Below are 14449 nucleotides of genomic sequence, written 5' to 3'. Positions count from 1 at the left end.
TTATGTATTACACTATTATTACTTGAGTAGGGTAAAATTATTAGGTGAAGATTTAGAAAGATTTGTGTTGTGACTATTGATAAGATTGTTCCTCGGATCTCCCTCCTTTGATTAATTATAGTTTATTCATCATTACATAATGTACCAATTACATATTCATATTTATTATTTCCCAATTTTTTTCCATATACTTTTTATTTCACAATAATAAATCATGTTGCTAAATAGTTTTTCAATTATTACACGAAAGGCATAATTTTTTATATGATAAAAATATAATTATTAAACACATGCATTTTTATTATATTTTAATCTTAAAATAAGTACAATGTAATTAAACAACGAAAAATATTAAAGAATTAATATTTTATTAATATTAACCAATATTTTATTAACACCTTATTTTTATACTATTAGAATTTAAAATTTAAAATATTAACCAAATATTAATTAAAAATATTAATTTTATTAGTCATTTAGCATTAGTCTTAAACATCATTTTCCCTCGTTAATATGCAGAAGTGCAGAACCATATTACTTTAAAAAAAAAATCAACTGCATATTTTCATTATTAATAGAGAAAAGAATAATATATACCATATATGCTTATCATTTTCATTCTCCACCATTCCATTTTAATAATCGCACTTCGTATTTCATTTCTACCCCCCAAAAAGGAGATGTTCAATAAGTTCAAGATAAAAACTGTGGACGTTTAATTAAAATAGCAAGTAAATACTTGTACTCTTAGAATATATAGAAAATAATTTTTTTAATATTATTGAGGAAACGATAAAATTATTTTACTTTGCTTTTAAAATAAAATTCTCCTTTTGTTTTTATATTATTGAACACTCATCTCCATTCCACATAACATACTTCTTTATGTGATTAGAATTTAATATATGTATGGGCCGTATAAATTAAATAACTTTGCATAAACATTAAACTATATATCCTTTAATATAAATAAAAATATTTAAGTTAAACGCCGCAATTATTATATTTCTCTTTTCTTTTTCTTTTTAAAGTATACAACTCTTTATATATACAAAAGTTTATCTCAATCAACTCATAATTAATTAAGTATTAATTTTTTATTTTCTATTATCATAAAATCATTTATTTAAAAATTTAAGTTAATAAAAAAATAATATTAATAATTATATCTCTTGTTAAATAAGAATATCTTTTAAATTTGTTTAATTTTTTTATAAATTTTTTTTATTTATCTTATACTATTTTTTCACTTTCAAAGTCTATTAAGAATCGAATTTTATTATTTTAAATTTTTTAAATATAAACCTCTAATATTGATACTATATCATAAAATTATTAGTATTGACACATACATTATATTAATAATAATGGATGCAACTAGAAGCATGGGTTTAATTTCTAGGTATATATAGTGAGGACAAAACACACACACTATATAAACGCCAACACCAATAGAAAGATCATAGCACCAATCACATAAACCAGATGAAGAACATTCTCTAGCTATAAACGCTTTTAATTTCTTTCAAAAAGGTTCACATTTCTCATCTCTTACTCATTTTAATTAATTATTTATTTATTTACTTCAATTTTCTGTTTGTGTGTGTGCAAAACTCTATATTTTAATTTGAGTTTGTAGCTTGAAGTAAAAAAGATGTATGTAAATTTCATTATTTTATAAATCCTTCTTCATTTTACATATGTTTGATAAAATCACATTATTTGACTTACATTTTCAAACAATTTTTTTAGTCTCTCAAGTTATGCTTCAAACTTTCCTTTTAATTAGTTCATTTGAACTAATAACTAACCTATGACTTGCAAATTATATATTTGCATTGAAGTATGAATGTGCTAAAATTTTAAAGTAACATATAATATTATGTAAATTGAAACCTAATAAATATATTATTTCACCCTAAAGTTATTTCTTAATCAATAATTTTATAGTAAAATGAAAGGGGCGGTGGCCGCGGCGGAGACAATGGTGGTGGCATTGCTGAATTTGATAGTGTTGGTGTGTTTGGGCATGTCACTTATGATGTTTGTTGAGAGAATGTATTTAGGAGTTGCCATTTGCTTTGTGAAGCTCTTTGGTAGAAAACCAGAGAAGCGTTACAAATGGGTGCCTATTAAAGATGACATTGAATTTGGAAACTCCACTTACCCTATGATTCTTGTTCAAATACCAATGTATAATGAAAGGGAGGTTAGTTCTATCTTCATTAATATTTTGTTACTTTTTTTTATTATTATTTGTTAGTTGTCCACGGTATCTCCCAGTCTGATAGGATAAAGATTAATCTATCGTGAAGTTGAATTTCATTTAAAAGTCTGTTACTGACTAATAAATTGCTCCATGCACAACTAAGCAATCATTCGACCAATCTAAATTGGTTAAACAAAAAATAATAATACATTTTCTTATTATTATTATTTGTTCTTGTCACTTAATCTATACATTTTTTTTTTCAATAATAGATATAGTGTACCATCACTTAATTGGTAATTCTTTTTTATTTGTAAATCAATATATAATTAAATGAAAGTAATAAATAAAAGAGTAGAATAAAATATTATTAAGAGAATTAATATCTTATTTTTCTTCAACCATTATTAAGGAACACTACTTTTGAATGTCTCTCTTCAAAACAAAATGCTTAATTACATATTCCTAAAACATATATTTATAGATAGTGGAATGCATTTTTATATAACTTCTAGTTACTATTATAAACCTAATTATTAAAGATATGCTAAATAGTGGTATTTATTTTTTATATTTATTATTGGAGCTAAGATTGAGATTTGCTTCCAAAATGCAGGTTTATCAATTATCAATTGGTTCAGCTTGTGGACTTTCTTGGCCTTCAGATAGGATCATCATACAAGTTCTTGATGATTCAACTGACCCAACAATCAAAGTAAGTGATGCATATATATATATATATACACACATATTTGTATCTTATATTTTTTAATATATATATAGTTAGTTTTTTAATATTTAACATTGTGCATATTATCCTTAGCTTTAATAATAGTGTACCCAAAATAAAATTAAACTATATCATCATATGCTTCTTCTTTTTCTATATAGGTTTAAACACATTTTGGTGGAGGTGACATATACATGACAATATGCACCCATTATTATTTATGTTATTATTACATACATTTCTTTTTGCAGCAGTTTCAGTAAACTGTTGCAAAATTTCTGTCGCTATCTGTCAAATTTATTGTAATGTTTATTTATTTATTTATTTATTTTTCATGAACATATGGTTAATGATTATTTGATCAATGAATTAATTGCAGGAGTTGGTAGAAGTTGAATGTGCAAAATGGGAAAAGAAAGGAATTAACATAAAGTATGAATATAGAGGCAATAGAAATGGATACAAAGCTGGGGCGTTAAGAGATGGAATGAAACTAAGTTATGCAAAACAATGTGATTATGTTGCTATCTTTGATGCTGATTTTCAACCTCAACCTGATTTTCTTTGGCGCACTATTCCATTCTTAGTCAACAATTCTCAATTGGCTTTAGTACAAGCAAGGTGGAAATTTGGTAAACCCTAATTTTTAATCTCATTCTTTTTCTTTTTTTTTAGTGGATTTTTAAATTCTTTGTATTTATTATTATTTAACCTTGATATACCTAGCTTTTTTGTAAAAAGTTGTTGGTTATTTTATGTTTTGGATTTTTTTTCTAGAGTTTATACTTTTAGATATGGAAATAAACAATTAATTTTTAATTTTATACTAATATATTATCTCAAAATAAAAGGAAAATATCTATGTGAGTAATTAATTAGGTCTTGGAATTATTTTTTTAATAGTAACGGTATCTATAATTATTTTTTTATACAAATATAATACTTTATATTTAAGCTTATATCTCAAAACAAGAGTTGATGACAATATATAATGGATTGCATCTTTTAATAAAGTTATAGTAAACTTAATTTTTCATCATGAATTAAATCTGAATTGTCTTATTCTAGTCTAGCCACGTATAAAGATGAGTGTTCAATGGCAACACAGAAAATAATTAATAATTATTATTTACAATTTTTACATTATTTATTCTGTCATTACAAGTCATCATCATCAATTGATTGAAAATAAATTTAGTTTTTTTTTTAGGTATTACATTATCAATACTAGTGAATAGTGATTCATTTATAGAAGGAATGGTGTTTAGGTAGTGCAATTGGACCACAACTTAAGCAAAAGAAAAAAATGAAAAATAATAATAATTAGATATTTGAGGATAACTATTATTCTCAAAACCTTCAAATATAAGTTTTGTTTTATGTGAGTCACTGGATAATACTTTTTTGTCGTACAATTTTTAGTAATCAATCGTAAATATGTTAAACTACAAATTTAAAATTTACTAATTATTTAATTTGTTTCTTACGTCTAATTTTTATTTTATTCGGAGCGCATTATATAATATCTATCTTAATTTTATAACTTATCCAAGTAATTAGTTAATTTTTTCTACTATACATGACATATATCATGCACACACTCGTGCATCTACTAACATAAAAAGAGATATATTTTCAATAATTATGCCATTCATTAAAAGTTTCTACTTGCTTCAATAATAATAATACATCATATATATTAGTATTTAATGAGTGTAACTGAGTGAAGCAATCTCTTCTACAAAATCATTCATAAATCATGATAAGTTATAATTATACGATGGCACGTAATAATACTTTAATTATTTTTTTTCATTGCATATTTACATCAAGTTTGTTGATTTAATAATTAACATGCTTACTTTTTTTTTCCACAGTGAATGCCGATGAATGTTTGATGACTAGGATGCAAGAGATATCACTGGATTACCACTTCATTGTGGAACAAGAAGTAGGGTCTTCCATGTATTCCTTTTTTGGCTTCAATGGTAATGTGATGCCAAATGTTATGTGCAATATAATTATGTTATTCATCATGATTCGTATTTACTTTTACAATTTTTTATTAAGAAGAAGAAAATTAAAATTTAGACTCATTAAAAAACAAAATCAATTATTTGATTTGTGATAGTTATACCAACAGTAATTAAAAATCATCGCAAATACTAATTTCTACTATTTAAAGGAGTACAATTTTTAAACCGTTAATATTGTATTTTGCAGCAGTTTTAAATTATCGCAAAACTCTTAAAAAATTACTGCTATTTTTCGTCTCTTTTGTATTAATATACTTGCTTACATATTTGATATGGGCAAGGGTTATTATTTCATAAATTCTTTTAAATGATATTATTTTAAAATATTGAAATTTGAAAGGATATAATGATTTATTTGTTATATATTTATTTAAAATTGACTATCTTATTACTATTTTTAAGGATTATTAAATTATTGATTTTAAAATTTTAGAAACGAAATTAAATTTTGGGTAAACTACTAAAAATTCACCTGAATAATTTTGTTATTGATAAAAATGCATCCGAATTTTATTATCAACACAAATATCCTAAAATAATTTTAAAATATGACAAAAATATTTATAAATGGTAAATAACTTTTGTATTTGACAAATTGTTGTTTATGCATTTGATCCAAAATTTTATATAAATGTTTAGATAACTGTTTAAAAAATACACCCAATAAATAGGAGAAAAATTTGATATCTATATTTTTATTTTATTTTTTAAAAGTATTATTGGTTGTTGACAAAAAATTCAAGAAAAATTATATATTTAGTGAAAAATCACTAAATTTTAAGTATAAAAATATATATTTTTTAATTATATTTGTAAAAAATCGAATAAAAATTCAATCTCTAAAAAATTTTTCAAGAACACATATTTAATAATGTGGATAATTTTATCATATTTTTAAATTATTTAAAAATATTTTTATCGATAACAAAATTCAAATACATTTTTATCAACAACAAAATTATTTGAGTGCATGTTTGGTTATTTATCCTTCAATTTTTACCTTTTCGTGATCATATATATGGACATGAATGGTTGTTACTTAGCTTGAGAAATTTACATTTAATATAGGGACTGCTGGTGTATGGAGAATTTCAGCCATCAATGAGGCTGGTGGATGGAAGGATAGGACCACGGTAGAAGATATGGACCTTGCTATTCGAGCCACTCTCCAAGGATGGAAATTTTTATATCTACATAATTTACAGGTTCCTAAACCAATTTTATATATTATCAACGCTACAATAAATTATCAAAATAAACAATTTTATTAATTGATTGCTAAAATTTTGATAATTAAATTACAATTAATAATCGATTTTTAAATAAGGGACACCAATCGAATTAATTAATTATGTTTTGATAAAAAAATTAAAAGATACTTTTAAAAATATAATTATAATAAACACATTTAAATAAAATCACATGTCAAATTTAATTTTCTACCTTAATTAGATTGTTAGCACGAGCCACTTATAAATAGTGTGTATTATTATTGATTTTGAATATAATAGTTAAATATATAATTGTTTATGTATCTCTTTTTATCAGTTTAATTTTATAACATAAGTATTTTTGTAATATTAGAATTTTTATAACTAAAAAATTTAAAATTCATTTGTGTTACTTCTAAAAGAAAAAAATACAAGACAAACTTAAAAAAAGACTTATATGCATCATCATAATTCAAATTCAAAAGAAACCCTAATTTTTAATTGACCTAACACTTTAAATTTATAGAATAAATAATTTTGTGATAATAGTATGAATTTGTTTTCTATATGAACTCATAATTTATTTGATTATAGGTTAAAAATGAATTGCCAAGCACTTTAAAGGCTTACCGCTACCAACAACACCGATGGTGTTGTGGACCAGCCAATCTTTTCAGGAAAATGTTCGTAGAGATTATTACAAACAAGGTAAGAGATTATATATATTTTCACACTTAATAATTAATTAAACAAGCAATACCAAACAAACTAAAACATATACTATATATTATTAGTTGGAATTTAATTTTAATGCACTCTCGTTATAAAGTAGTTTTACATATACATCTAATTATATAACGAATATAACTGCACGACTGTGTAAAATGTTTTATATTATCAGTGTATCAAAATTAAACTTATATATATTGATTGTTATTAATTGTTATTGATATCTAAATTATATATTTATTAATTGATTGCAGAAAGTGTGTTTATGGAAGAAGATACATGTGATTTATAGCTTCTTCTTTGTTCGGAAGGTTGTGGCTCATTTCAACACATTTGTGTTTTATTGCATTGTGTTGCCATCAACAGTTTTGGTTCCTCAGATTGTTGTGCCAAAATGGGGTTCTCTATATCTTCCTTTCATAATCACAATTCTAAATGTACTTGCAAGTCCAAGGTAATATAATATACTCAGGTGCAGATAACTTTATGTGAAGTTGATAGTTGAGAGTCGTTAAATGATAATTTAATTAAACTTGTCAAATCATTTAACGAATCTCAACTATCAATTTCACATGAAATTAAATATACCTGAATTTTCACCATAATATACAAGAATAAGTACAGGACGAAATTAATTTTTAATAAGTTAATATTAGTTCATTTTTTATTTATTATAAAATCATATTTTTTAAATTCTCAATTTTGGAGAGTTTAAAGTTTAGGGTTAGAATTTAAAATTTAAAATTTAAAATAAAAGATATTATTTTTAAAAAAGTAATTAACCATTTAGTTTAACTCAATATATAATTTCATTTTATCTGTTGTTTCTTAATAAGTTGTCTTTTACTTCTTCCTTTTTTTGAATTTATAAACGATTATATTTGCATTTCATGATTAATGGTTCGTTATATACTATCAATAGAATTGTTATAGATATAATCATTTATGTTGTATTTTTTCGTTAGTTTAAAGTTTTAAATTCTTGGAATGTGTGGTTTCATAACATGATTTTATAGCTCTATGTTTAAAAAATCTAAAATTCGATTCTTGATGAACTCCAAAAATAATAAAAATAATATAAGACAAATAAAATTATATAAATATCTAATTATATATTATCATAAGAATTTAAATAATGTTTAACTCAATATTATATATATTATTTGAAAAATGTTACAAAAATAAAGTATATGAGTGTATGCTTATTTTTCAGGTCACTCCACTTACTAGTTTTCTGGATTGTGTTTGAGAATACAATGTCTCTTCATAGAACAAAGGCAACAATAATTGGCTTAATAGAGGGTAGTCGAGTCAATGAATGGATTGTCACTCAAAAACTTGGAGATCCACTCAAAGGTAAAATTGACAATAATAAACCACACAACAAGCCTCGATTCATCAGAATAAGAAACAGGTATAATATAAATATATATACCGGAAATAAAGTAGTTTTACACGTACATTTAACTACATCACGTCATATCAGTAAAAAGGTAAAAATTCAGGTGCAGTCGACTTCACGTGAAGTTGATAGTTGAGAGCCGTTAGATGAAAATTTAGTCAAATCAGTCAAATTATCTAACGGCTCTTAACTATCAACTTCATGTGAAGTCGATTGCACCTGAGTTTTTACCCAATAAAAATAACTACTTTTTATATTGACCGTGTGAATGGTCATCCAAAAGAATGAATCGAATTGGATATAATTACACAACTATGTAAAACGCTTTACAAAATTAAACTCTAATATTTTTTGTAAAAAATAATTTATCAAAATTGTATTCTAATTTTACTCCACCGAAAATATTTTGTTCTATATGTTTACATTTAAATTTTCTAATCTATATTTTTGCAATAAACCAATTAAACTACTTTCCAATGATATCATAGGATCCACATGTTGGAACTTGTTGTTGGATTATACTTATTCTTCTGTGGCTGCTTTGATCTCTTGCTTGGGACAAAACGCTTCTTCATATTCCTTCACATTCAAGCATTTGCTTTCTTCATTATGGCATTTGGATATGTTGGCACTTTCATACCCAACTCTTATTAAAAGGACTATGTACTTGGCACTTCCTTCATTAAGCAATTATGGTTTCTATGATTTCAATATATCTTTATACTGTAATGTAACTTTTTTATAGCATAGTTACTAGAAGTATTTAGTATTATAAAATAAAGGATGGTCTTTTTTCTCAATTATTATTCAGTGACTCATGGTTTTCAGTAAATATGAAGCAAAGGAAAAAAAAAAACAATATGAGATTGATTAAATTATGCATAATGCATTCATAGAGAAAGTAAATAAAGCTTGCAAGCTGTGGGGTTCGAACCCACGCGCACTTATGTGCAGAAGATCTTAAGTCTTCCCCCTTAACCACTCGGGCAAACTTGCTTCCCATGTTAATGTTTGGATTATAGTTAAAACTAACCAGAAGAAATGAAGTAATGAACCATCGGTTGAATTTCAAGAATTGGCATTATGTATTTAAAATTTTAATTATTATGAAAAGAAATTTTGTCATGATTAAGTTAGTGAAATAGTAGATACTTAATATTAAGGATTTAGCAAACATGTTAACATTAGTAGAAAATTCGTTATTGGTAATCTTAATATGTTCTAAATTTTAGTTATGTAAGATAATAATAAATAATTAATTTATGATAAAACGAAAGACCAAATAGTCTATATCATTAATGTGTTATAGAGTAAGTAAATTTTAATTTATGTATGATCTTAACTTATACATGAATTTTATATTTTCTTTTGATGAAATAAAATAAAGAAAGAAAGAAAGAGAACTTAAGCTACAGCAATTTCATATTTAAATCTAAGTATATTACACTACATAATTGAAAAGAGTTTAGAATTTATTGACCACTAATTTTAGGAAAAAATGGTACCGCTTATAATTTTAGAAAAATTTTTGGTGAAGAGTAAAATTAGGTGAAAAATCAAAATTTTCATTAAAAAGTAAATCAAAATTTCACTTTTCACTATATCATTACCCATAATTTTATTATCTATTCAACTGTCTATTTTTTTTTCTGTTTTTGGACATGGTGATACCTCCTCTAATTGTTGAATCATTTATTTTAATGGGCCTATAAATAACAATTGGCCCATTCATGATGGCCCAAATTTCATAAAAGAATGTGAATAAGAGATCTTATGAACAATGACAAAAAAAAAAAAACACAAAAATAGAATATCCAAAATCATGATAAAAACACACAAAAAAATTAACAACACAGTACAGCACAATAGCTGCATCAGCATTCAGCGCTCATCAGCAATAATCGAAGATTTGAAGTCACAATCTTCCCTGACACCAAAGTCACAATCTTTTCTACTCACTCCATTCAGATACAAGGCTCACACGTGTTCATGGATCTGGGTTTTCTTCTTCAAGCTCTCATTCCATCATGGAACTCAGTTAGTAACTCTATTCATTCACTCACTATACCCCTTTTCATGAATCAGTTGATTCTTCAAATGTAATATGCGAAGTTTTAATCTTTTCACTATTTTGGAATGTGGGTCAGGCTTATTTGCTTCTGGGATTCTTTGCTTACTTGGCCATTGCTGGATCCATTGTGCCGGGAAAAATTGTTCCTGGGGTTGTTCTTGCTGATGGAACTCGCCTTCATTATCGTTGCAATGGTTCGTTTCTAACATTCTAGTGCACTGTGCTTACATAAATGTGGTTCATTTTAGTGTGATTTTAATGTGATATAGTTTCTCTAGTTTATGATAATCCTCAAATCATTGCTATAATGGCAACATATTTTTCCAAAGGATAGAGCTAGGAGAAGTGGAATTCTTAGAAAGAAATGAAAACGTATATGCTGTGTCTACGTAATTTGTTTCATTTTAGAGTGGCATAAGTTTAGTTTTTCACTTTATGGTCAGTCCTCAATGCTGTACCTGACAATATGTTTGTTCAATGGCCTGCCTATTAATAGAGGGAATCTTAGGAAAAGAAAAATCATATGTGATTTGTGAAAATTGTTATAATGATTAGATTTTAATAATGTGAATGTATACTTGATTTATAACAAAGATTATGTTGATTTCTTATTTATGTTACTTATCATACCTAGTGAGATAAGGATTAGTCGTTGTTGCGGTATATTTATAATTTTAAGGATATTTGGCAAGTTGGTTCATATAAGATTCACAAGAATTCGAGTCTAGATTAACTTCATGTTCACATTTTCTCAGGTCTGGTCTCGCTTCTTCTGTTGGTTGCACTTCTTGGGATTAGTGTCAAGATGGGTTTTGTATCTCCTACTGTATGTGTTAATACGGATATTTTGCATTTTGCATCACGTTATGAATCATATGCTAGAATTAGAGTGGCACAGAATGACTTGTGGCAACTTTTGCAGGCTATATCTGAGAGAGGACTTGAGCTGCTGTCCACAACATTTGTCTTCAGTTTTCTTGTATGTACTTGTAAGGGTAGAATCTTATTTAGAACTTCAAAGTAATGGCATTCAATGGTTCTCTTGATAGTCATATCTGTTTGACCGTTTTTTATTCTGGTGTTGTAATCAAAGTTCTTCATTAGTTTACATTCTCCAATGTTGTTGCCTAGCTCATTTAGTCAACATTGAAGAATTTAGGTACTAACACTTGTGTTAATGGAGTAGTGTTCAATTCAACATATGAATATGCTAGAATTGAAATATGAACAAATAACACATTCTTGAACTTAATAACGACGATGGAAATCAAATCTTATCGGTATAAGGCTGGCTATGCATACCAATACACATTTGTTGAGATATTTCAAAAGCCAAATTTGGTACCTTGTTTGTTTTTATTGTTACTCTGCACTGCTTGATAATACCCCTTTTTGTTGTAACATTTTTTATAATCTCATATCAGGTGACCCTGGCACTTTATTTCGCGGGTTGCAAGTCACGAAGTAAAGGTTCATCACTAAAGCCTCATATCACTGGAAACCTGATACATGATTGGTATGTCCTAAATGTTAAATCACTTTAATCGTTATGGCTTCTGTTTAAAGTTTGTGCTTTCTAATTAGTAGGAAGTGTGAACATGGTTGATTTTATTTCCTTGATCATTGGAGAAATTGGATTTCTATGGTCAATCTTGTTTTTTGTTTCTGTTTTATTTTAATAGGTGGTTTGGAATTCAACTGAATCCTCAGTTTATGGGTATCGACCTCAAGTATGTTATCCACCCAATGTCATTCCTTGCTTGTTATTATTTAATATGATTGCATAGGTGTATACAATTGCGAGTTATGATGGGGCAAAAAGCTTTCCTAGCTTGCAACGCTGCCAAAATTGTCAAATTGCAGATTTTTCGTGATTATTCTGAATACTATAGATATTCCTGCATATATAATGGAATTGTCAAATCGCAGATTTTTCTTTGTTAGAGCTGGAATGATGGGGTGGCTGCTTATCAATTTATCCGTTCTTGCAAAGAGCATTCAAGATGGTACTTTGAGCAAGTCAATGATTCTATTCCAGCTATTCTGTGCAGTAATCTCAATCTTGCATACTCTAGTTTCTTGAATTTCTTTTTTTTTTTCTTTTAAAAGCACTAGTTTGGGTATTTAATGAGTGATTTCCTTCACACTTATTCCAGTTATACATCTTGGACTACTTTGTGCATGAAGAGTACATGACATCAACGTAAGTGCATTGCGTCTAATCCACGTAAAATATTGTTCATCGCAATCTCTCTAAAAAAAAGAAAACATGATTTCCTTGCAATATTTTCACTAAGTTATGAATTCATGATTGTGATATCTATACTGTCATTCATGTTGGATATAATTGCCTTTTATGATCTTATCTTTGAATTATTGTTTTTAGCTGGGACATAATTGCAGAGAGATTGGGCTTCATGTTGGTCTTTGGAGATTTAGTGTGGATTCCTTTTACTTTTAGCATACAGGTAATTGCTATAACTTAGCTTCCAACTTGCGATTTATTTGCGCCATCATGTATAGTACTTTTCCGTTTAACGCATAACATGTATTGACATGCTACGATTGCTGTCAGGGCTGGTGGCTCTTGGCGAACGAGGTGGAGTTAACAACGGCAGCCATTATAGCTAATTGCCTTGTCTTCCTGATTGGGTACGCGTCTGTAATATCCAACCGCGAATTCTACAATGCACCACATACACTCTTGAAGATACATAAATTCATAACATAGAATTATTGATCAAACTTTGCAGATACATGGTATTTCGAGGAGCAAACAAACAAAAACATGTATTCAAAAAGAATTCAAAGGCTCCTATTTGGGGTAAGCCTCCAAAAGTCATTGGTGGAAAGTTACTTGCTTCTGGTTATTGGTAAGATTTCATTTGATATCTATTCTCTGTTTCTTTTTTTTCTTTCGGTCTTCTGGATTTAAGGGGTAAAAACTAAAAACAAAATGAAGATTGCTTGGAGAAGATATGCATCTGCTTTCTTTCCATCTTTAACCTTACACACAATGTGTGATTATCGATTAAGCGCTATCTAGAAAAAGAAAAATGAAAATCGAGATAGATAATAGTATAATATATTACCAATAAAACTGTTTAATCCCCATGTATGTTTATTTAGAAAGTCAATGAATTTAGGTCATGCTTGCTTAGGCTTTATGCATTACACATTATACAATACTCTTTTGATTTTTCTGTCCATCTTTTGGTACATCCTTTAAATCAATGTATACCGAAAAGTAACAGTGACAGATAAAAGAGAACGGAGGTAGTAACATAGATCAAGTTCCTCTAAAGCGAGAAAGTGAGAGTCACACTTAAATCAAAATAGTGGAGCTCACACGTAATAAAAGTTACAAATTAACTGTGATTGATCCTTTACTTTATCACTTTTGAATTCTTCTCTTTTTTTAGTAGTAACATGTTAGAACAATGTACATACACTTGATTCACTTTCTCATGGAAGCTATTAACACAAATTGTCGTCATTGTCGTCGTCGTTGTTGTTGTTGTTGAAGGGGTATTGCAAGACACTGTAATTACTTAGGTGACTTGCTTCTTGCACTCTCCTTTAGCTTACCTTGTGGGATAAGGTGATCTCACTCATTTTCTTTAATTATTTCATTTTTTTACAAAGAAAACATGTCAAAACTTTTTAGCATAATTTACTCATTTTTGCAGTTCACCAGTTCCATACTTCTATCCAATATATCTTCTTATTTTGTTGATATGGAGAGAGAGAAGGGATGAATCTCGTTGTGCAGAGAAGTATAAAGAGATTTGGAGTGAGTATGAAAAACTTGTTCCATGGAGAATATTGCCATATGTGTATTAGAAAGAAAAGAAGATGGAAAAGAAGGCTTCATTGTATTGGCTTTTGTATTTTTGTAGAATAGAAACTATTGATTAAACTTTTTATGGAGGAGTTTATTAATAAAACTCTTGTTTTATTTGATGAAAGTGAGATGGATATTTTAGCAAATTGGTCTCTTTTGTTTTTTCCTTATATTATTGGAAAAATTTCAAGTGTATCAAGAATACTAATGTTCCAAT

At 27.1% G+C, this 14449-nt stretch overlaps 2 protein-coding genes and 1 non-coding gene across 4 annotated transcripts; 2 read left to right on the top strand and 1 right to left on the bottom strand.

The window, feature by feature from the left end:
* The first annotated feature begins 1387 nt into the window (after nt 1-1387).
* LOC112730729 (glucomannan 4-beta-mannosyltransferase 9-like) lies at nt 1388-9028 on the top strand. Its single transcript, XM_025780790.3, has 10 exons — nt 1388-1533; nt 1951-2209; nt 2826-2924; nt 3319-3571; nt 4817-4927; nt 6044-6180; nt 6781-6894; nt 7170-7369; nt 8129-8329; nt 8806-9028. Exons 2-10 carry the CDS (start codon nt 1955-1957, stop codon nt 8969-8971), a joined length of 1536 nt encoding a protein of 511 aa, XP_025636575.3. The 5' UTR covers nt 1388-1533; nt 1951-1954; the 3' UTR covers nt 8972-9028.
* Nucleotides 9029-9230: 202 nt separating this feature from the next.
* Nucleotides 9231-9313, bottom strand: TRNAL-UAA (transfer RNA leucine (anticodon UAA)). The gene has a single exon. It is a non-coding gene; the product is annotated as a tRNA-Leu (tRNA).
* An 811-nt stretch (nt 9314-10124) lies between these two features.
* LOC112728879 (delta(14)-sterol reductase-like) lies at nt 10125-14356 on the top strand. Of its 2 annotated transcripts, none has more exons than XM_025779204.2 (13): nt 10125-10354; nt 10465-10582; nt 11144-11214; nt 11311-11377; nt 11813-11904; nt 12071-12118; nt 12318-12438; nt 12545-12591; nt 12775-12856; nt 12964-13040; nt 13142-13261; nt 13915-13989; nt 14078-14356. In XM_025779204.2, the coding sequence occupies exons 1-13, from the start codon at nt 10140-10142 to the stop codon at nt 14229-14231; spliced, it is 1287 nt and encodes a 428-aa protein (XP_025634989.1). In that variant the 5' UTR covers nt 10125-10139; the 3' UTR covers nt 14232-14356. The 2 variants fall into 2 exon arrangements, with proteins under 2 accessions (XP_025634989.1, XP_025634991.1); XM_025779206.2 differs by having other exon boundaries at nt 10145-10354; nt 11311-11367.
* Nucleotides 14357-14449: the final 93 nt, after the last annotated feature.

This window comes from Arachis hypogaea, chromosome 12 (assembly GCF_003086295.3).
Source record: "Arachis hypogaea cultivar Tifrunner chromosome 12, arahy.Tifrunner.gnm2.J5K5, whole genome shotgun sequence".
Taxonomy (NCBI): Eukaryota; Viridiplantae; Streptophyta; class Magnoliopsida; order Fabales; family Fabaceae; genus Arachis; species Arachis hypogaea.
This window is presented reverse-complemented; position numbering and strand designations above follow the sequence as displayed.

Excerpts from the sequence above, each read along its gene's own strand:
- LOC112728879 (XM_025779204.2), top strand. The coding sequence starts at position 10,140 with ATGATAAAAACACACAAAAAAATTAACAACACAGTACAGCACAATAGC. Across the intron at positions 10,355-10,464 it reads TCATTCCATCATGGAACTCA|GCTTATTTGCTTCTGGGATT; the intron begins GTTAGTAACTCT and ends AATGTGGGTCAG. Across the intron at positions 12,439-12,544 it reads TATTCCAGCTATTCTGTGCA|TTATACATCTTGGACTACTT; the intron begins GTAATCTCAATC and ends CACTTATTCCAG.
- LOC112730729 (XM_025780790.3), top strand. The coding sequence starts at position 1,955 with ATGAAAGGGGCGGTGGCCGCGGCGGAGACAATGGTGGTGGCATTGCTG. Across the intron at positions 6,181-6,780 it reads TATATCTACATAATTTACAG|GTTAAAAATGAATTGCCAAG; the intron begins GTTCCTAAACCA and ends ATTTGATTATAG. Across the intron at positions 8,330-8,805 it reads TTCATCAGAATAAGAAACAG|GATCCACATGTTGGAACTTG; the intron begins GTATAATATAAA and ends ATGATATCATAG.